The sequence below is a fragment of the Empidonax traillii genome, unplaced genomic scaffold (genome assembly GCF_003031625.1).
Source record: "Empidonax traillii isolate 1590-97213 ecotype Southwest subspecies unplaced genomic scaffold, ASM303162v1 scaffold1233:size172748, whole genome shotgun sequence".
Lineage (NCBI taxonomy): Eukaryota > Metazoa > Chordata > Aves > Passeriformes > Tyrannidae > Empidonax > Empidonax traillii.
This window is the reverse complement of record NW_020956426.1, coordinates 3,724-23,994: the sequence shown is the minus strand read 5'-3', so window position 1 is coordinate 23,994 and position 20,271 is coordinate 3,724. Positions and strand designations below refer to the sequence as shown.

The window sequence follows — 20,271 nt, the reverse complement described above, 5'->3', positions numbered from 1 at the left end:
TAAAATTTCAGCCCTGAGGAGGATTGAGGGAGGGACAGGCCCTTGGACCAGGCAGAGCATCTCTCATCACCCACCTGTGACAGCTGCAGACCCCTCCCACATATGGCCACAGTGATGCACTTTGGGACAGTGAGTGCATTGTTGTTCCATTTGGAGATAATTTTTTTTTTTTAATTTAGACCTGTCTTTTTGGTTTTCCCACACAAAGAGAGAGCTTCTCTAGGAGCCAAAAGTCTGGGGCAGTGGCCGTGTGCTCAGAGAAATCTGTGAGTGGTTAAAAGAAGAAGCCGCAGCAGGAAGGCAGAGAAGATGTGGGGTTTGGGGGCTGTTGCTTTCCTTTTTGTGCTGGAGGCCTGGAGCAGGGGATTGGCAGCTGGAAATGAGTCAAGCAGAAGGTGGCCCTGTATAGCCTGATGGTGAAAATTAGTTGGGGAAACACTGTTAAATCCAATAAGCAGCCACGCAAAATCTAAGCTGCGAGCATCTCACCGTAAGAGTTATGTGCAAATTAAAAGACACTGAAGAGAGGAAACTTCACGCTCAAAGTCAAGAAAACTGTCAGGAATGGCTGGATTCCCTCGGTGCAGCCAGAGCTGGGATCACTTCTCTGCTGCTGTGAGGGTTCAGCTCTTCCTTCACATCCAGGCTGTCCTGTCTTGGCACTCGACAGTGTGTGGAGTGTATGACCAAACCTGCCAAGGCATGTTTGATTGGGTGGTTGGCTTTTCTTTGTTTTGTTTTGTTTTTAATATAAATTGCAGGGCTTTAGGAGTGAGAAGCAAAGGAGCTTGGAACACTGTTTGGAGATATTAAAATATCGAAGAGAGAGAAAACTCCTTTCACATGATAAGAAGCTCTTCCAACTGGGGGACTTGTAAGATAATTAAGGACAAGAAGATTTTGGTGTGAGTGTCTGACTGGTGTGGTTTAACAGGCTGCAGAAAAACTAGCCATGGAAGACAGAATCCCATTGGATTGTGGTGTAATTGTGTTATGGTGTTCTCATCTCCCACCTGTCTCCCAGGTCTGGGCTCCCACATCCCAGGGGAAGGAAGGCAGCAGCTTCCCTTCATGGCTCATCTTCCAGATTTAGATGCTGGTCCTCAGCAGAGCTGTTAAGCCAGAGCTCCCTTCACCTGAGCACGTATAGTCTGGAAAATCACACTTACCTTTGCCTTCTTTAAACCCTTAAAGCCATTTTCCTAATTGATTACCACTGTTGTAATGTAGTTTTAGCCCTGTGAATAAAGATTACATATGATTAGATAAGCAGTTTAAAAGCTCAGAGAGTTGAACACTTGCATTTATTAATTGTGCTCACCCGTTCATCCTTGTGCTTTATTTATGACACAGTCCCTGAAACCTTAATAAAACCGAATCACAAAGAAAAGCTCATTACTTGGGGGAAAAAAAAAAATGTACCTCACACTTTTAATGAGCTCAGTTTCTGTGACCCTGCATGAAGGGCTCTTGCTGTCACCCAGGAGTGGGGCAAAGGTTCTGTGCTGTCTGTGTGCACCTGACCCTCTGAGTGCAGCAGATGGGCCATCTCAGAGAGGATCTCTGGTGTAACTGGATAATTAAAACTGGTAATCTGAATCATCAAATCTGTTAATTTTTTTTTTTTTTTTTTTAAAGGCGGTTTCTAGTCTCAAAACACTAAAAAGCACCAGCCTAAGCAGAAGCATGGCAGTCTGGCTTTAAATCCAAGGCTAAATCTTCATGTCCTCCCTCTGTGGGAAGGGAAGGGTGAAGTTTTGTGGTTTGTTCCCCTGGCCAAGAGACCACACTGAACTGTAAAGAAAGACTCAGGTTTTAGCCTTGTATATACATATTTTTAAAGAAGTGGCGAATTAAAAGCAACGACTTGGGCATCTTGTGTTTGCTCTTTCAGCTGGCCATAATAAATCTTCACACAGAACTGTGGGAAGTATCAAATCACTACAGAGCCTCTCGTCCTTGTTCTTCACTGCAGCCACAATAGGATTTTAATAAACAATATCTTTGATTAGGTTCAGCAGAAAAGCCAAGGATAACGAGGTATGTGTATCTGTCAGGGATCCAGCAAGAATCCTTGTAATTCACCTTGACTGCAAAAGCTCTGGCAGTCTCCAGCAAGACTTGATAATAGGTTTTGGGTGTGGGTGAGAGGGGGGTTCTCTGAGTCTCCACATTCCTAATGCTGGAAATTCACCTGTGTAGTGGTAAAGCCTTTTTTTTTTGATTTTCCCTAGGACGTTGTAGAAAACACGGAAATAATATCCCACCCAAAGTCTGGGAGCTGTAAACTGAAAGCATCTTTCTGAAAATAGTGTCAGCTCACCATCGGTGCACTAAAGCAAGGCAGTTGTAAGTGATGCCCACAATTCACAGGGTCACCCAGAGAGCTGTGACCCACCAGGGGAGGGCTGTGGGTCCCTCTGTGCTGTTTGGTGGCACAGCTGAGTGCTCAGCTCGAGGATTTGCTGTTTGCTCTCACGACACAACCCCAACGGCCTCCTCATGCTGATGGTCAGGAATTACCAAAAAGTAAAAGCAAGAGCTGGCTGATACATGTTAAATACAGGGATACATCATGTACAGCAAGGCCATCCCTTCTGGAAAAACAAAGAATTCTCCTCTTAAATACAATGCTTGAGCCTGAGGAGAGAATAAAACCACAATAAATGCTGCTTGTGATAAATGGAGTCATGTTCTCAGAAGAAGTAACTCACACACACACAAAAAAATAGCCAAGGAAAATGAGGGTTGATGGGCTGAACTGGCTTGATGAACAGCTAGTGATATATAGCCATCAATACAGATTTGCAAAAAAAAATGCGCTTTGACTTAATTTTAAAGTTGCTTAATATTCCTGTGGTATCTGCAAAAGATTCCAAGACAGACTTCACGCTGCTTTAAACATATTATTAATGTTCCAGGCACAGCGAAAAGGGATGGAATATGTGGCCAGTACTTAAAATGAAAGAAATGCCCAAAATGAAAGTGGGCAAAGAAAACGGAGAGCTTTTGTTTCAGAATAATGACTGTCCCAATGGGATAATTAATTTCCCTTAGAGTAGCTTGCTATTTTTCAAAGATATTATGCAGATTTAACTATAGAAACATTATATTGTTGTAATTTCTCCAGTGTGATGCAGCTCTAATTACTCACTGCTCAGAGCATGAGAAGAAAATGAAAGATGAGCAGCAAGTTAATTTTTATTTTAAAAACAAAGTTTTAAAAGAAGAAAAACAGACCATTGTGTATCAGACTGGATACACTGCATGGAAAGAGGAGCTGCAGCAGCTCCTAGGAGGATGTTGCCAAAGGTGGGCCACAGCCTGGGAAGAGCTCGAGGTTATTTACAGCAGTGACAGTGGGATAAAAGCAGCACACCCCGAAGTACAAGCCACCAAGTGCAGGAGCTAATGCTCTGTGCTTCTGTCACCTGTTTCTTTGGATTTACCCTTAATCTGGCTGTATACATTAATTCTGACAAATCTTCAAACCCAAGGATGCTGTGGTGCCTGTGGGGTTGTTTGGCTGGAGGCTGTTGGATCAAACGTGCTCCCAGGACACACCACTCAGGCACTCCAGACAGCAAACCCGAGTGCACAGGCTGCTCTTTGTCTGGCACGCCTCTGCTTTGTGTCTGGGGCTCATGCTCTACCCTTTAAGTGATCCAATCATTTTTCCCAGGCTGTGAAAACCCTTTTCTGCCTCATTTTTCCTTGCCTTTCCAAGGCCTGATGCGATGCAGTGCTCAGTCAGTCCCTGAGGGACGCAGGACGCTCCTGATCCCTCTGTGGGTTAAAGCAACAATGCTCAGTGCAAACAAACTCCCAAGAGCTTCAACACACGTGGTGAACAGCTCAGGCACTGCCTCTTGCCAAAGCACAGCCCCAAATGTGTGGGGGTGTGAGCATGGAGCAGCGGGAGAGCTCCACACCTCCCACGAGGTGCTGTTAATAGGTCAAGGATGTGGCTGCCGCACAAGGGTAGCTAATTAAATGTACAAATCCAATAAAAATAAACATGCCACTTTAATATGCAGGTCCCAAAGATAACAGGATGTGAGGTGGTGGCTGTAGCTACACTGATAACAGCAATAATTCCCCAGGATAGCCCGGGGAACAAACAGCAGCACCGCCGAAATCTGCTCCAACCTGTGCCGCAGTCGGCTCCCCCAGGCTGCTGCCTTGGCTCTGGCTCTGTGGGCTGAGTGAGGACAGGCAGCACCTCCCTGGTCATTGGCTGTCCCTTCTCTTATTCCCTTTTGTCCTCTTTCAGCACACTTCTATTCACAGGGAGGGTGGCTTTGCCCCAGAGGTGCCGAGGGGCTCACTGTGCAGCAGGACTGATGCTCCCACCGCTCTATCCTGTTGGTCACCACTGCTGTCACTCTCATTTACAAATGACTGAGGAGAAAATCCCTTAGGACTCAATATAGAGGAAAAAAAAAATCCCATCAGCTGGGCTTTGCCATTTGTGGTTACTGTGCACAGCAAACAAGAAAAAAAAAAAAAGGCACAAAGTGGCAACTGCACCCAAAATGAAGTTTTTAGAACCAAAGGGATAAAATTATCACCTTTTGGGCCTTCTAACACTCCAGCCCAAACTGTACTGAGCAGGGGTGTTTAAGGAAAATAGCAAAAACCTCTTCCTGCTGGCAAAGGTGGGGATGAGGCAGGAAGGAGCAGAGCCCTGAAGATGTGCCTGTTCAATGACCAAAGCGACACAAGCTGCAAACACGTGTCCTGCTCCTGGTTTCTGAGTTCCAAGTTTGGGGGGGATTGACACAAACCACTACTTCCACCTTATTTTTTTTGTAAACAGACTCCATTTCTGAAGATGCTGCCAGGCAGCAGCCCTGGAGTCGTGCAGAGCTGGCAGTGCAGCTGGTACTCCACATGCTCTGGCGTTTGTTGTGGTCACTTGGGTGCTTGTGAGCCAAGAATAGCCCCAGCCCTCATCAGCAAGCTCACAGGGAAGCAAAGGCTGCTAAGCCCTGCAAGTTAATCAGGATGAAACCTCAGACACAGTTTAAAAAAATAAATAAGCAGACACTCTAAAAACGAGATAGAGTACAGAGGTTGCCTGTGGGCAAGGCTGATGCTACAGAGTGTGAGCGCTGATTCATGGGCACGTTGGCACAAATAAAAGGTCTGGCTTGGCCCTGCCTCCCCAGTCAGCTCAGACATTGTCTTTGCAGCTACAGGGTTAGTTAGCACGGCTGCAGCAGCAGCAAAGCCCCACTGGGAGCACCGAAAATTCTGGGGACAAGTCACACACCCTGACCCATCTCAGCGCTCCCAGGCTCCAGCTGCATCCTTCAGCCTCTGACAGACAGACAGACAGAGCTGGCTCAGGTTGCTCTGTGACACCCCACAATGTGGGGGAAATGGTCCTGGTCTGCTGCTGCTGATGTCAGGGATGGCATTAAAAGCTCATTTACAATTCTCAAAATCAAGTACCTGAATTCTCTGATTGCTCACTTCGTCATCACGGTAATGTCACCAAATCCATCAGGAGAATAAAAAAAAAAAACAACAAAAATAAACAAACAAACAAAAGGCAAAACAACACAGACCCTTTCCTTAGAATTGTTTGGAAAAACCTGTTCAGATAGAGCAAGGTGCCAAGTGTTCACGTTTACAGTACCTGAATCAAGGGCAGGGCATGAAATCGAGCACAGCCACAGCACAAACAGAAATTAAACGGCAAATTGAATGCCATGATCCAACCCTCACCTAACAAGGGCTGTCACAAAGGCAGGAAAAGGAATTCCTTGACTGAGTTGTCATGACAATACTCTAGAAAAATACCTGCCACAGGACAAACCCTCGCTGCCTCTGTGTGACTCCAGCACAGGTTTCTGCTCCCCTCATCCCCCTCAATGCAGCACTTCCTTCAGATCACTTCCAGGATGCAACAACTGCACTCAGCTGCTGGATGTGGAGACAGCAGATACCAACGGTGCAGTTCAGAATGCAGCTGCTGTAATTAGTTTAGGAAATGAGCACTGCATGGGGAACTCCTCCAGTCACATCATTAGACATAAAATGGGCGACGTGGTCTCACCTGTATCTCTTTTTTACTCACATTTTTCATTGCTAATGTGCTTGTTAAATAGTGACAAGTACAAAGGTTCATAGCAGAAAAACTAAATGCGAATGTTATCGCCATGCTGAACAAAAGGGGGAAAAAAACCCCAACAAAACCCTGCTGTATTTTTTTTTTTTCCAGTTACCACAACTTCCATGCTGTTCTTTTGGAATTACACTATTAGGATGAAAGTGCAGCATGTTCATTGGAAAATGAACTTTGACTAGAGTAAAACAATAGTTTTGGCCTTGTTCTAATTATATATTTTATATATGTATATACATACATGTCTATATAAATATTAACTATATGTTATTATACATACACATTGCACTTATATTGATTTTATATATATAATAAAGAGAAGAGGGGAGAAGAAAGAAACTGGGTGTCCCCACTGTTCAGTGTCAACCTAATTTTAAGAAAAATTTAAGAACTAACTAGGCAGCAAGGCAAAAAAAAAATGCACTTTCATCCATGAGCTAATATAATTCCCCTCATTGACATATCTTTTCCAAACTACTGATAAACTTCACCAGTGTGTGATTTGGCTGTTACTGGTATATTTATTTCTGAAAACAAATAGAGGGAGGGAAAGAGAGAAAAAAAAAGTAAAGTGGAAACACAAGAAAGGGTCCTGTGGGGTGATGGAGAGTTTGTCCTGGAAAGAACAGGATTGAGGAACAACCTAGAGGAAAAATGATTCCATGCAGTGGCAGTGTCAGGCACTGTGAGGATGTTCTCATGGGTTGGCAACACCCCCTGGGTTTCTTTCCTTGCTTTAAATGAGTTGGGAAGAGCAGGAACCTGAGAGCAAAGCCTTTGCTTCAAATCTAACCAGGACAGGGTTAATGTGGGAATGGTTTCCAAAGATACAGAAAGAAAACCCCACCAGCTTACAACAGATGAGAAGTTTTTTCTCCAAGAAACCTCTGGTTTGAGTAAGTACAAATTACAAGACGTGGAGCACTGACCTGCTGCTCCTCAAGGCCAATTTGCCATCCTCTGGTCCAGCTGGGATGGGCAGGAGCTGCTGCTCAGAGAGAGCCTGAGGAGCTGCAGTTCCTGGGCACTCGTTTGGAGCTCTCAGAAAAGCACTGCTGCAGTAAATGATGTGTTTCTGTTCCAGATGAAGGGCAGCCCCAGCAAAGCTCCGGGCAGGGAAGCTCCTGACCGAAATCCCAGCGTTAGCCAGGCCCTCTCCAAGGTCACCAGCACCGTGTTCAGAGAGAAAGAACGAGCTGGCCCAGGACGGTGCTCCTGATATTAAAAGCAACCAATTAATTAAATGTGCCTCTTGACGTCCTCCAAACCTTGCTGGTGACCTGAGGTGATCCAAGCCCACCTCTGCCAGCTCAGGGAATTAGTCACGGGAGTGGGGCAGTGTGACCCACGAGCGGCCGTCAGGGACAGCAGGTACCTGCAACCCTGCAATTTGCTGGCCATCAGATAGATGGGGATGGCTTGGCAGATCCAAAATTACAGTGCAGGCAGGAACTGAAAGTTTTAGAGGGGAAATTATTATTGTCAGGGTTTTATGGAGAAAATAACCCCGTGGAATGTATTTTAAGGTAGTAGTTTAGACAGGAGCATGATAACATCATAAACCATAAGAGGAAAACTTGAAGCATTTAAAAACATCAGAGGAAAAACGAGAGTGAATTACTGCTGCCTCTTCTTTCCTTGTCGTCTTAAATGATATGTGCGTGTCTGTGTGTGCATTTGTAAATATATTTATTTTTTTTCTCTTTAGATGGGTTTTACAAATGGAACAACTCGCAGTGTTGCTCTATTAAGGAGCAAAAATAAAAATCTATGGGTATTTATAAACACCAGCCAGAGAGAACAGGTAAATAACCACATCCCTCCACAAGATGAAAGATGCTATCACCCAGCCACAGATCTGTCTGACTGCAGCCACCAGAGCCAGCAAACTGCCTTTGGATCCCTCCCACCCCTCCTCCCTTGTGCTTCAGAAGCTGCCAGAGCCCTGCCAGACCAGGCACATGCCCCAGAAAGTAGATTATGGGTCCTTCTGAGTTGTCCTTCCTGCATCAGAGCTGCATCAGCTCTGCCTCCAGAGCGAGGTGCAGGCGCCAGGTTGGAGCTCAGGGTGTGCAGTGAGGTCAGGAGGCACCAACCTGGTGGCTTCTGCTGCCTCTGTGGAGTAACCCAAGTGCTCAGAGCGTGTAGGCAGAGCCTGAAGTTCACCTTGAACTGCCCAGCCCTGTGCCATCCCTGTGTGGGATGGCCCTGCCCATGGAGCAGCGCTCCTACAAAGTGGGAGAGGCAGACCAGGGCTGGGAGATGTTCATTATGCATTTCAGCACCAGGCAGCCACGTGCTGCACTGAGCCAACAGGGGTTACACTCCATTTGTCTGCCATTTATCATAATTGAATGTCACAAACAAACGTCCTCCAGAAAGGAACTGAATGTCAGCACTTCCTGAGCCTCAATAACCAGGCACTCAAACGCTGTGCCAAGGATTTCTAAAGGAAAGCAGAAGGTCTAACTGCATGGAGAAAGGCAGTGGGATGGGAATCACCTCATCTTTCTGAGGTGGGAGCCTGGAAGGTGGCGGAACAGCTTATTTTGGGAGCTGTTAGCTGAGCTCTCAGCTCTGCCTACTGGTGTATCACTGAGAGCTGGTGTCTGAAAAAGAAGGTGTGAGTGAAAGGCTAAAACATATTTATGCAACTTTCTAGGAAGGTTTTTCTCTCTTTTTCAAAAACATAATGAGGATCACTCTATTTCAAGTTAAACATTTTCACTGCAAATCACCAACGGAGTGGGAAGCTGATGAATGAAGTGCCTGATTGACACAGAGAGGCACAACGTGATTTCACCCCTCAGGGAGCCCTCACAGCTTTCTCCCCGAGTTCAGCTTTGTAACTTCTGGAAGTTCTGAATTACAAAATCCCCACATCCAGCTCACCATCCTCTCCTCCTCTGCCTCCTGCTAAACCCACAGCTCATGGGCTCTGTAAAGAACTGAGCAGCTCTCACAGTCTGGTCCCTCTCAGACTCACAAGCAAACCCCACTGATGTTGTGGACTGGCTGCCACATATGTCACATGTAAATAAATACAGCACAGCTGACTGCAGGCACAGTCTGAGAGCAGGCATTTCTAGGTGTAAGAGAAAAAAAATAGTTTCTTCACAGTGAACAGATTCCCAGGTGGTGTAAACCAGCCTGGATGCTGCTTTCAGTGGGACAGTGCTGGTTTCTATCATTTCAAGATCTGCCCCAGACTATTTAGAAAGTGGGTCTCTGTTAAAGCAGCTCCCGGGGCATCTTCATGTCATAACAACCCCTTCCTAGGGAATCATCAGCCAGGAGCGTGAGCTATTTCAACGGCTACATCACTTCAGACAAAACCTCACCATCTGCTCTACCCTCTAATTACAAATGCAGGAAACATAATTCACAATCAAATCACATATAAAAGGAAAGAAAATGAGCAATTAAAATGCACATTCTGCCAGGCAAATCAACCTTCCCTTCCCAGCCACGCTGTACCCACCACTGCTCTGGCCTGTTCCAGGCAGGGTCAGGATTAGTCCCGGACCACTGGAGACCCTGGTCCTGCTGGTTTCTCTGACAGCTGCCTTCAGGCTTCATCTTCTCGTCTACTGGGAACTCTCTCCAGCTCCAGTCTGCTGCTGTACTTACTGGTGACTCGATAACCCTCAGGATCGTTTTTTCTGAGGTAGAAATTTACCTTTCCAGTGTACAGACATATCTTTGTTATTTCCCTGCTCCCTGCCTCTATTCTGGAGTCCTCCTGGCTCACGAGTCAACACAAACTTGAGGGCCTGGGGGGAATGAGCAGGGATTGATGGTGGTGTGTCTGCCAGCAAACACCCCGGGCTGAATTCATCTCTGGTGCAGCGTGGCTGCACTTAGTGAAGTTATCATCCCCTCCGGAATGTGCTGAAATGTACATTAACATTCAGGCATCATTTATACTCTATAAGTAATTCAAGCCTACTGAGGCAATTTCTTGCATGCTCAAAATTCAAAGTCTCCTTCTCTAACACGAGCCACTCTGGAAGGGCTGAAATGCAGCTCTGAGGCCGGAGAGAAGGGGGGTCCTTGGAGAGGGACGTTCCACTGGGGACAGGGATTTGATCACTGTGCCTTACCCTCACATACCTGACCCATGAGACTGGATGACAGGCAGCTCTGTCCATCAGTCTGTCCATCACTGATGCAGGGGCTTTTAGGAGCAGCCCACCAGGTCCATCCCAGAGGATCAGGGTCAGTGCTCTGCAGAGCAAGGGGAACAAAACTCTGCTCTATTAACGTCACTCAAGGAATTCAAAGCTCTGCACCTGACATGTCTCCAGAGCCCTTTCTTGCGGCACATCCTCCCTCTCCTGGCTTGGGTGAAGAAAAACCCCTCTGTGAGCCAGCACTGCAGCCTGATCCTCCCTTCTGTCCCTGCCCAAAGCCTGCACAAGGCTCGTGCTCGTTTTTTGGCAACGCTCAGGTTTCCATGTTGGGCCCCAGGGAACACACAGCGATGGTCCCTGCTGTACAGATGCCATGGAATGGGAAAGGGATGGGGCTTAGCACGACAGACCTGCAGCCAGCACTGCCAGCCCTGCTCTCTGATGGGAGAGCCCCACCAAGTGCTGTGGCACTTTTTGCCATGGCAGGGGCTTGTTGAGCAAAACTCCAGCAACAAGAGGGCTGCCATGGACCCAGGCTGAGGGGGATTCCTGACTGGATCAGATTGCTAAATAATCTCTACTTCTCCTTTTAAAAGCCTGCTCCAGGGCCCTTCCTCCACTCCTCCCTCCAGGGCTGCTCTGTGAGATGCTCATTGGCACAGAGAGCACAAGGCTCCAATATTATTTCGGAAATGTTTCAGGGCTTCACAACAGTTTTACAATATCTTGCAGCAAAGTGGCAGATGGGATTGTGGACTAATCAATACACTAACAGAGCCAAGAGCCGGATCACTGATCTGAACTGAAAGAATAAACAGTAAATCCAAAGAACACAAGAATGCCATTGGTTCTGTAAAGCCAGATGATCTGTAACTTGTTCGGGGAGAAATTCAGTCCCCAGCTTCGCAAGGCTGTGCCGTGAGCTCGGCAGATGAAAGGAGGAGGCTTCTCTCCTCCTGCATCAGATGCTGTGCCCAAGGAGGAGCCACAGCCTGCACTGCTGCTGTGGGGAATCAGAACTCCAGCTCTTTCGTAAGGCTGAGCACAGGCAGCCTGAGCTGAGCCCCAGGCCTGGGCAGCTCCTGGTTCCCAACTCTGTGCTCACCTTCCCTGGCCTGAATCTCTTCTTGATGAACCAAAACCACACAATGCTAAATGAGGACAGCTGGATGAAAGCAGCAAGCCAAGGGCCCTGCAGCTGGTCAGTGCATCGATCCAGAGGCAGCTCCATGGCCTTCTCCCTCACAGCAAACTGGGCTGTTTCTCTCACAGCTCTTTCTCGAGTGCCCTCAGAGCCAAACTGCAGCTGAACTCTAGTTATGATTATTATACCTAAACACACATAAAGCTCTAATGTGGATCAACACATTTTATCACAGTCATTCACTGAATACTGAGTCCATGCAGCGTAGCTATTACCTTCCTACAGCTCTGGAAGATTTACCATAGTTTCGGATTAATCTGGAATTTTATTATGTAGTTATTTTAATCTCACTTTATTTCATCCCTGCTTGGAGTCCTATTATCAAAGGAAGATCCTGTTAAGATATAGCAATGATGAATAGTGTTAGAGCAAGCTAAAACAGAAACAGAATCCAAATCTGCTTTGCTCTATGTAGAAAAAAACACAAAACCCTGCTGCACTGCCCTGCAATCCCCCTGCCCCACAGCACAGAGGTTTCTGGGTTACCCTCCCCTCTTTTCATCATCCTCAGCCCTGCAAAGCCACCCTGCCCGTGGCACTCTGGGACCGTGCCGGTGGGGCAGCCCCTTGGGCAGGTTCCACAACCCCCTCGGCGCTTTGGTTTGCTGCGGGGTTTGCCCTCCTGCGTGGTTACCCCATCCCCGGCCGGCGATGCTGTGGGGGGATGCTCCGCCTGTGTTCCCAGGGGAGCTGCAGGTGGATTCGATGGGAATGTGGGGAAGCAGGCGGCAGCAGAGCCGCGGCAGCACAGCGGGCACAGCTGCCCGGTCTGCACCGTCCTCTAGTGGCCACCGGCCCCGGCTCAGTGGCCCCAGGGCAGAGCCGCCTGCAGCCCCTCCTCCATCGCACTGTCCCATCTTCGCCTCCACCAGCAAGGTAAGCCCGGGAGTGTCATCCTTGCCAGAACCACCGCTGCGGATGCCACACTGACCACCAGCAAGGCTGCCTCCTGCTCGGGATCTGCAGTTCTGGGCCATCGAGCCGAGCGGTCGGAGAGCTCATGGTCTTACCTAGCACCTCAGGTTCTGCTCCTCTCATTCGTACAGGAGATGGTGGCTTGGAAGATTACAGGAGGCCAAGACAGCTCTCTCTGACGCTGGCCACAAACTCATTGCAGGCACCTTCCATGAGCTCTGCAGAGAAGTCTCCCTCTGTTTTTATCTCTTCTGGCTCTATCCACGTAACTCCAGAACTGCCTTTTTAGAGATGCAAGCACGACCCAGGGGCAGGGCAAAGAAACTGCAGAAAAGCAATTCTTTTTTATTAACAGGTCTCAAACTTCCTTCATAAACTACACAAAGATAGACTCTTGGCTTATTAATAGCAGTAAATCTCCAAGTCCAATAGGCTTCAGTTAATGAATATTGATTATGATAGAGCTGGAAAAGGCTGGTCTCAGTCAAACTGAGATCCTGCAGCTCTCTCTGCTTGAGCTGGGCTGTAAATTAACCGAGAGCTTGTTTGTTTTTCAAAATTAGGTAGTGGAAAACACAGGGGGTTATGGCTGCACTGTAGCTTTCACTGTCTCAGGGCTGTGAAACCACCTTGATACAGCTGGTCAGACTGGCTAATAAGCATTTTTTACTGTTTATTTAAGCACCTGGGAGCCTGTGGACCTGATCCCTTTGGAGCCAAGACAGGATCCTGTACACTGAGAGGAGCTTACACCAGTCCAGAGGAGCAGGAATGGACTCCTAGGTGGTTAAAACAACCAGGGCAGGGGATGTCAGGTGGCTTCCAACACCCCCTCAAGGCACCTGAATGTGTGGTGTGAAAAGTGAGTTGTTTTAGACTCACACACCTCATTTGTTGGAGGATCACTGCCAGCCTGCAGCCAAGTGGGATTTATGTCCCACTGTGCTGGAAGAGGACAGGTACCAAGCAGAGATCCTTTCACTTGAGGAAGCAAGCCTCTTTCACTCAAGCAAACCCATTGGTGTTTGTACTTTCCCATCTATTTACAGATGTAAATTTACACTTCTATCTCCCAGAGTATCTTAAAAGTAACAATCTAAGCTGATTAACACAAACACCATGGTCACCTCAACCTTCAACTCCCCAGATAAATCTCATCGAGCTCTGGATGAGCAGCTCTATCTTTTACAACCAGTCTGGGATGACTTTGAATGGCCTTTAAATGAATGGAAGCTCAGGAAAATAAACCAAGGGCAGTCCACTGCAACAGAGACCTTATCGCTGTCCTCTGGTGGGGAACCACGGCAGTGATGGGTGGGGAGGCTGGGGGGCTATGTCAATGTTTTCATAAAACCATCATTTATGCTCACTGAAATAACCCAACAACAACAACTCCCACAACAGCCCTCTCCCTTCCTCCCCACATCTGATAAAAATCAAATAATAACAGGAGTGACTTATGCACTCTCTGCCTGGTACTTCTATCTGGCCTTCCAGTTAATACACCCCATGATTAAAGCATCTATAATCTACAGTCTGTGGAGACCTGTAGAGCAGGAGCAGCAGCAGGTGTGCAGCCTGATAAGGGCTGTTCACTCTGTGCAGATGAAACTTTAAATATTTATAACTGCTGATTTTTTTTTCCTGATGCCTCCCTATTGAGGGGAAAGGGGTGAAAGTTTAAAGATAAAAGCTTGATGAAAGACCAGGTGGAATGTTTTTCCCAAGGACAGGCAGGGGCTTAAAGCTATCTCCACCAAAGAGCTGGTTTAAGAATGCTGCTCAGGCAAGTGCAGCATCAGAGATGGGGGATGAAGTCTCTGGGAGACCTTCAAGGCTTGTCTGAAGAGCACCCAGGCTTTAAGCTGTAAGCTCCTCTGAGCTGGCAGGTTTGCTTGTCTGCACCAAGCGCGGTGGGACTGCACTGGCACTGCCAGGCATCACCACAAAATAATAAGGTCACTCCAGGTCAGCTACACACACTTCAGGTAAAGTGCTAAGAGCATTTCCAGCTCAGCACTGGAATATGCTGAGGGACCCGAGAACACACAGTGTCAGCACGTGGGGCACTGGGAAGGAACTGGAAAACACAAATTGCATCCTGCTCCACTCAGGTCACCAGCTGCAGTGGGGTACTTGGGATCCACAGCTGGTGAAACACTGGAGATGCTGGTGCCTTCACAGCCTTCCTCCTGGGAAGGCGTTTCCAGTGGCATGCCCTCTCCAGGTGAATGGATCTTTGGGTCTGGGATGATTTGGTGCCCATGGGTCAGCAGCAGAGGGATGCTGCTTTCCAGAACTCCCAACTCAATCTGGCCCACATGTAGGGTATCCCTGCTTGGTGCCAGGAGACCCTGGGATGGCAGGCAGGCCCCCAGCTCCCTCAGCCCTGTGGATGCCTTGCTGACAGACTCTGCTTACCCTCTGTCCAGATTTAAAACCCAACCAAACACCCTCGTTTTCAGCACCAGGAGGTCCAGAGCTGCCCCGTGCCATATTTGTGCATTCAAAAGAAAGCCAACAGAGTGTACTATGACAGATGTGAAAGGTACTGCCCCCCAGTAAATACACCCAGATATTCCTGGGCTGACCTGAGCAAAATCAAAATATGCACAGAAAGGTATTCATTCATTTCAATATATTCATTCATTTCATCTGAAAGATGATACACTGACATTAATTCTTTCAAAGCAAGCCATGTGGTCCTCATACCTCTAGCAGAGCCCTTCAAAATGTTTACCAAACCCACACATACAACACACCCTGACAGAGGAGATACATCTTAGAGCTGAAATGCAAGGCTTGGCTGAACCTCAGCTGAGGTCTCTCAAGTTGAAAGCTACATCTCAAACATTCTGCCTTCCTAGCTCAGATACCAAAAGTCAAAGAAAAAAGAAAAAGCAGGCTGGCCAGGGAGGAAGCAGGGTTGCCTTTTCACCAGAGAACAAAGAGTGGGACTTCTAAAAAATAAAAAGAAAAAAAAAAAAGAGAAAAAATTTCAATCCTCAAAAACACCTCACCTGAACTCGAAAGCATCAAAAAGAAAGAAGAAAAAAAAAAAAAAAAAAAGAGGTAGAGCTCTACACTCTAAGGACACATTCCACTGTTTGGAAAGCAGGAAGAAAACTGGATGAAGAAAATGTGACACTTCAGTGTCTGCAAGACAGCTGCAGTTTTCCTTGACTTAAACAGAATTCCCTGCCAGAAACTGGATTTCTTGGCCTCCACTTCCTTGACTCCTCCACAAAATATGGTTTCAAGTTATGCAAAGTTTAAATCTAAAGAGGTAAAATTAAGTTGTTGAAAATGAGTTTTAAAAAATTCCTGAGTTTGTTAATAAGTAGTTTATCTCAAACTTAGAACCTTGGGGGGGAAACCCTATCAGATGGAATTTCTGCATGAATTCTGGAAGTGTATGAAAAATCCAAATTAACAAAAGTACCCAGCTATCAGTGGACTAGTTAAAACTGGATTCACACTGGCCAGAGCTCCTACAACACATGCAGGCTTGCAAGCAAAACCACACCAAGCTGCTTATCATTCTGAAGCAAAACTCAAGGATTAGCCTCCCACTGCACATCAGCTGGCCTGCCTGGCTCCAGCAGTCACCAGGATTATGCTCATTTCCAAAGCTCATGAGCGTTTGGAATTAATCAGCCTTAGAGCATGAGATGGATGTACATGCAGGAACACCAGCAACGCTCCACAGATGGAATTACTGAGTTGTTTGACAAAGCAGAGCTCTCAGTGCCTCGAACGTGGGAGGAGGAAGACAAGTGCAAGGAAGCTGAACACCCCTCTGAGGACTTGAGCTTAAAAATGCATATAAAAATATAATCAGGATATTATCAGGTGTTTACAGCTATGTGCTGAAGTCACTTGCTACAAACAGGTTGTCAACTCTGGCATATAAAAAGCAACACATTTGAAAAATAAAGAGTAGGCAGAGACTGCAGTTCCTCTCAGTGCTGTGGAACAGCAGTGAGATGTCTGTCCATGCAGCCACTGGTCACAGCCAGCACCAGCAGCTCTGGGGGGAGGGCTGGAACCCCAGCCATGAACAAGTCCAGGAAGGCTTCCTCCCAGGAAAAATCCCTCCCAAATACCAGGTGGCAGCAGTCTGCAAGAGTGAGGAACGAGGGCAAGTCCATCCAGGGGCAGTGGCAAAGGTCACTGAGGAGGGCTGCACCTCTGCCAAGCAGTCCAGCTCCATCTCATGGAAGGGTTGCAGAGCTTTGGGCGTGTCCCCAAGATCAGTCAGTGGCACAGGTGTGTTTGTAAGAGATGGCATCAATCTAAACTGAAGTGCTCTGCAAAAATGTCATTTTTCTTGCCAAACAAACCTCGTACTCGCTCAAACTCCAGGGGCACATCAGTAGCCTTTTTCTTTACTTCTCTATCAAAAAGCTACAAAATAAAAAATAGAAATTGTTGTCAAAACTCAGAACAACCTCTTCACCCACTGCTCACTCTAACCTCTAATCCAGCAAATGAGGCTTTTTAAAAAAGCCAGCCCTGTCACCACTGCTGCTCATGCTCTGTTATTTAGCAGACATTTTCCTGGTTTTCCCTGGTTCTAGGTAACCAAAAGTCCATTTAGCTCCCTCCCAGCAGCAAGGCAGATGAACACAGCATGGCTACTGCATCCAGAATCTCCTTCCACCTGGTTCCAGTCATTCCCAGAGGCACAGCAACATTACCTCATAACCTGAGAGCTCCAGGAGCCCTGATATGTCATCCTCCATCTCAGACAGCGACTGGTTCAGGACAGCAGCTGCTTTGGCCACATCTGGGTGATAATGGTTCTGGAGAGACTGGAAAAGCAAGACAAATAAGAGGCAGATTCATTCACAGGCCACGCTTACAATGCATAACCCAATTCCTCTACCCCACACGGCTCTTGTGTCACATCTGAGCTCTGGCTCTCTGGGATTCCTGCTCCTGCACATCATTCCTGCTGCTGCCTCAGCCCCCCACACAAAACCCTTATCCATTTCTACAGGATAACCTGGCTGTAAGGAACAGCAAGTTCCTCTCTCCCCTCCAAAGCAAATGAAAAAGCCTGGTACATCTGCAGCTGTTCAGATTGTTTGAGCTGCTGGCTGCCCACTTTTCAGCTGCAAGGTCAGATGTGTGCTCACAAGCCACCTACTAAATAGCAGGGACAATTTCTCCAGTGTATGGAATCATTTGCTAGGGCAGAAAATGATGCAGACCAAAAGATCAGCCAGGAACTCAACTTATTTGCAGGATGCACGTCAGCACATTCTTTTGAGTGGAGCTGCCCACTGCCAACATTTGTCAAAGAAGAGACCCACACCAGATGCAGATGCTCATTTTTGGATGACATACCTGAATCTCCCAGAGGGAGCTCTCCAAAGCCCTGCTTTCAGATGGCTCCTCCTCCTCCATAATATATGGATCTTCTGACATATCTAAGAAAACAGGAGACACAGAGGTAATATTTCCTGTGTGATGTATGTAAACCCAAAGGGAACACAAGAGGCCAAGAGCAACACTGCAGTCAGGGTTGCTTATCCCTAAGACATTTACGGTCCAGGAACAAGTTGGCACATCCCAGCACTACAGAATCATGTTACTTTTAGAGAATATAGAGGGCATTTGGAATAGTCTTGAACTCACAGGCCTGCTGACTTTCCACAAACTCAGGGGACAGAGGGATCCTTCCAAACCTCCGAACTGGGAACTCCCTTCTTCCTCCAGGGGAACCGTGCTCTTTTTTGTTGCCTAAAGGCATGACACAAACCTCCCCTCTTACCTGCTGGCCCTCCAGGTCTGTGCACCAGCACTCTGCAGGCGGGGTGTCTGCGGAAGAGGTTGCAGATGAAGGGAATGATCATGAGGAGGGACTCGGGAGGGGCTGTGAGGGCCAGCCGGGAGAGCCGCTTTATGAACGCTGCCACCAGGTACGCTGGCAAGTGGCTGTGGGGGAGAGGGCAGAGGGGTTGGTAAAGTCCTGGCAAGGGAAACGGCAGCTGCACCCCCTTCAAACAGCATGGCAGGGTAAAGATCAGTGGGGCTCTTCAGATTTTTTGGGCTATGGAGTGAAGAGAAACTGTAACAATCCTGGTTTCGAGCAGCAATACGGGGTCTTGTGTGCTCTCCAGAACAAATTTGGGGGCACCTACATTCAGTGCATGAATAATCTCAAATCACTCTGAGACTCTGTCCAGACACAGCTTCTGTTCACAGCCATTCCCATGGCAAACTTTATTCAGTCCTTTTATAAACTTCTGAGTGCTTGGCCAGGCAACCTCAATTATATTCCTCTAATGTCATTTTGTGGATTTAAATAATGCACAGGCCACGGTGTTAAATTTATGTAATACTTCCAGGACTACAGCAAGCACAGCAGCTGTTAATGGGAACATAAAGCTGCTGTGATGTAAATGTGCAGGATAATTCTTTTTTTCTTTTATGGTAAAAATGCAAATTCCTAACAGCAATCAGCTCATCTGGACACCTTCTTCAGGTCAGAAGAACTGGGATGAAAGATGACAAAGCCACTCCACAGGTCTTGCCACTCTCTCCAAAGCACACCATGAATACAAAGGGTTGGATATTAACTGCCTAGTGCTGAACTGTAAAGTGTTACTCTTGATTTGTTTTGTAACATATGATGGCAACTATCTGACCAGTTGCCCATCTAGTTTCTTCCCCGTGTACAATGAACTGACAGCACCAAGACAGACTGTCAAACACTTTATATCTCGATGTTCCGTGTCTGCAAAAGGCCATCAATTTATGAACAGCTTTATAATCTATAAAAAGCCTGCAAATTTTACTTTTCCATATTCACAAAGACAAGACAGAGCACTCATCGCTTTCAGCCGAAGTGGAACACAGATCAAATACAATCCATAAGCACTTGCAGCTCAAATTCTGGTAACCAACTGCAATTTTTCCTTTTTGAAACTCTAGGGCTGCGTGGCAAATCTTCAGAGCCAGCACGTGAAAAATTACGCAACACTACAATAACACTCTTGGATCTAGTTTTCTTGGCAAAAATGAGTCTGATCCAGCAGGCACACTGCATACATTCCATCCAGACATGTGGGGGACTGCTCAAAAACAGTCTCTGGCCAAGAGGAGAGCAGGAGGAGAATATCTGAGCATACATAATGAAGATGCTACTTACGATGAAGACAAAAACAGATCAGTCAGGTGGAAGAAGCGAGCTCGGTACTTCACGTGATAGATGGAAGGGTCTAACAGATTGTACAGCTTTTTGTAAAAGTCAGGATACTCCCTGTTAAAAACCAGGAAAATCCAACATCCATGAGTGGTGTACAGGGGGACTACACAGTGTCTAAATGTTTCTGTGCTCTCTTTAATGAAACACTCCAGACCACTCTTGTGCTCTGTTCAGCTCTCTGAAGCTTCTCTCTACAGTCCCCTGGAAACAAGCTGAAGGTGAATTTACGGCTCTTGCAGTGCCCAGCCATTTTTGGGCCATGAATTCACGTCCACTGACTGCAAATGGTAGAGGATCCAGTGAAAGGGACACCAAAGACATGGCTTCACTACGTAATCAAATCAATGGTAACTGATTTTACAGTGCTGAGCAACCACAGTCTGGAGAAGAGGATATTTCAGCTCAGTTGTAAAAGGAGTCAGACTATCAAAAGAGCTCAGCATCCAAACAGCTGAGCCTCTTGGGCAGAGTTTGGCTTTCTCACTGGGGAATTTCTAAGCCTGAAGGTGTGGAGAATCCATTTCAGTTCCTCTTACGTAAAGATGTAAATGCAAAACCCCATGTTCCTTTAAACAGTATGCTCTTTTTACTTACAGATTATGCTGGTGAATCAGAATAAATAATCCATTTAGGGCTAGAAGACTGATTGCTCCACCTGTAAAAAAGCAAG

General features: G+C 46.9%; 1 protein-coding gene across 2 annotated transcripts in view; it reads right to left on the bottom strand.

Annotated features, from left to right (window-relative positions):
- Positions 1–15,008: 15,008 nt before the first annotated feature.
- The window catches only part of NOC4L (nucleolar complex associated 4 homolog), an 8,753-nt gene continuing 3,490 nt past the window's right edge, over positions 15,009–20,271 (bottom strand). Inside the window, exons 10-15 of one of the 2 annotated variants that reach the window (XM_027906000.1) lie at positions 20,196–20,256; positions 19,545–19,655; positions 18,165–18,328; positions 17,738–17,820; positions 17,086–17,199; positions 15,009–16,792 (exon numbers count right to left, since the gene is read on the bottom strand). In XM_027906000.1, coding sequence (XP_027761801.1) covers positions 16,676–16,792; positions 17,086–17,199; positions 17,738–17,820; positions 18,165–18,328; positions 19,545–19,655; positions 20,196–20,256 — 650 coding nt within the window. In that variant the 3' untranslated portion in view covers positions 15,009–16,675. The remainder of the gene's footprint in view (positions 16,793–17,085; positions 17,200–17,737; positions 17,821–18,164; positions 18,329–19,544; positions 19,656–20,195; positions 20,257–20,271) is intronic. The other variant, XM_027905999.1, reaches the window with a different exon arrangement.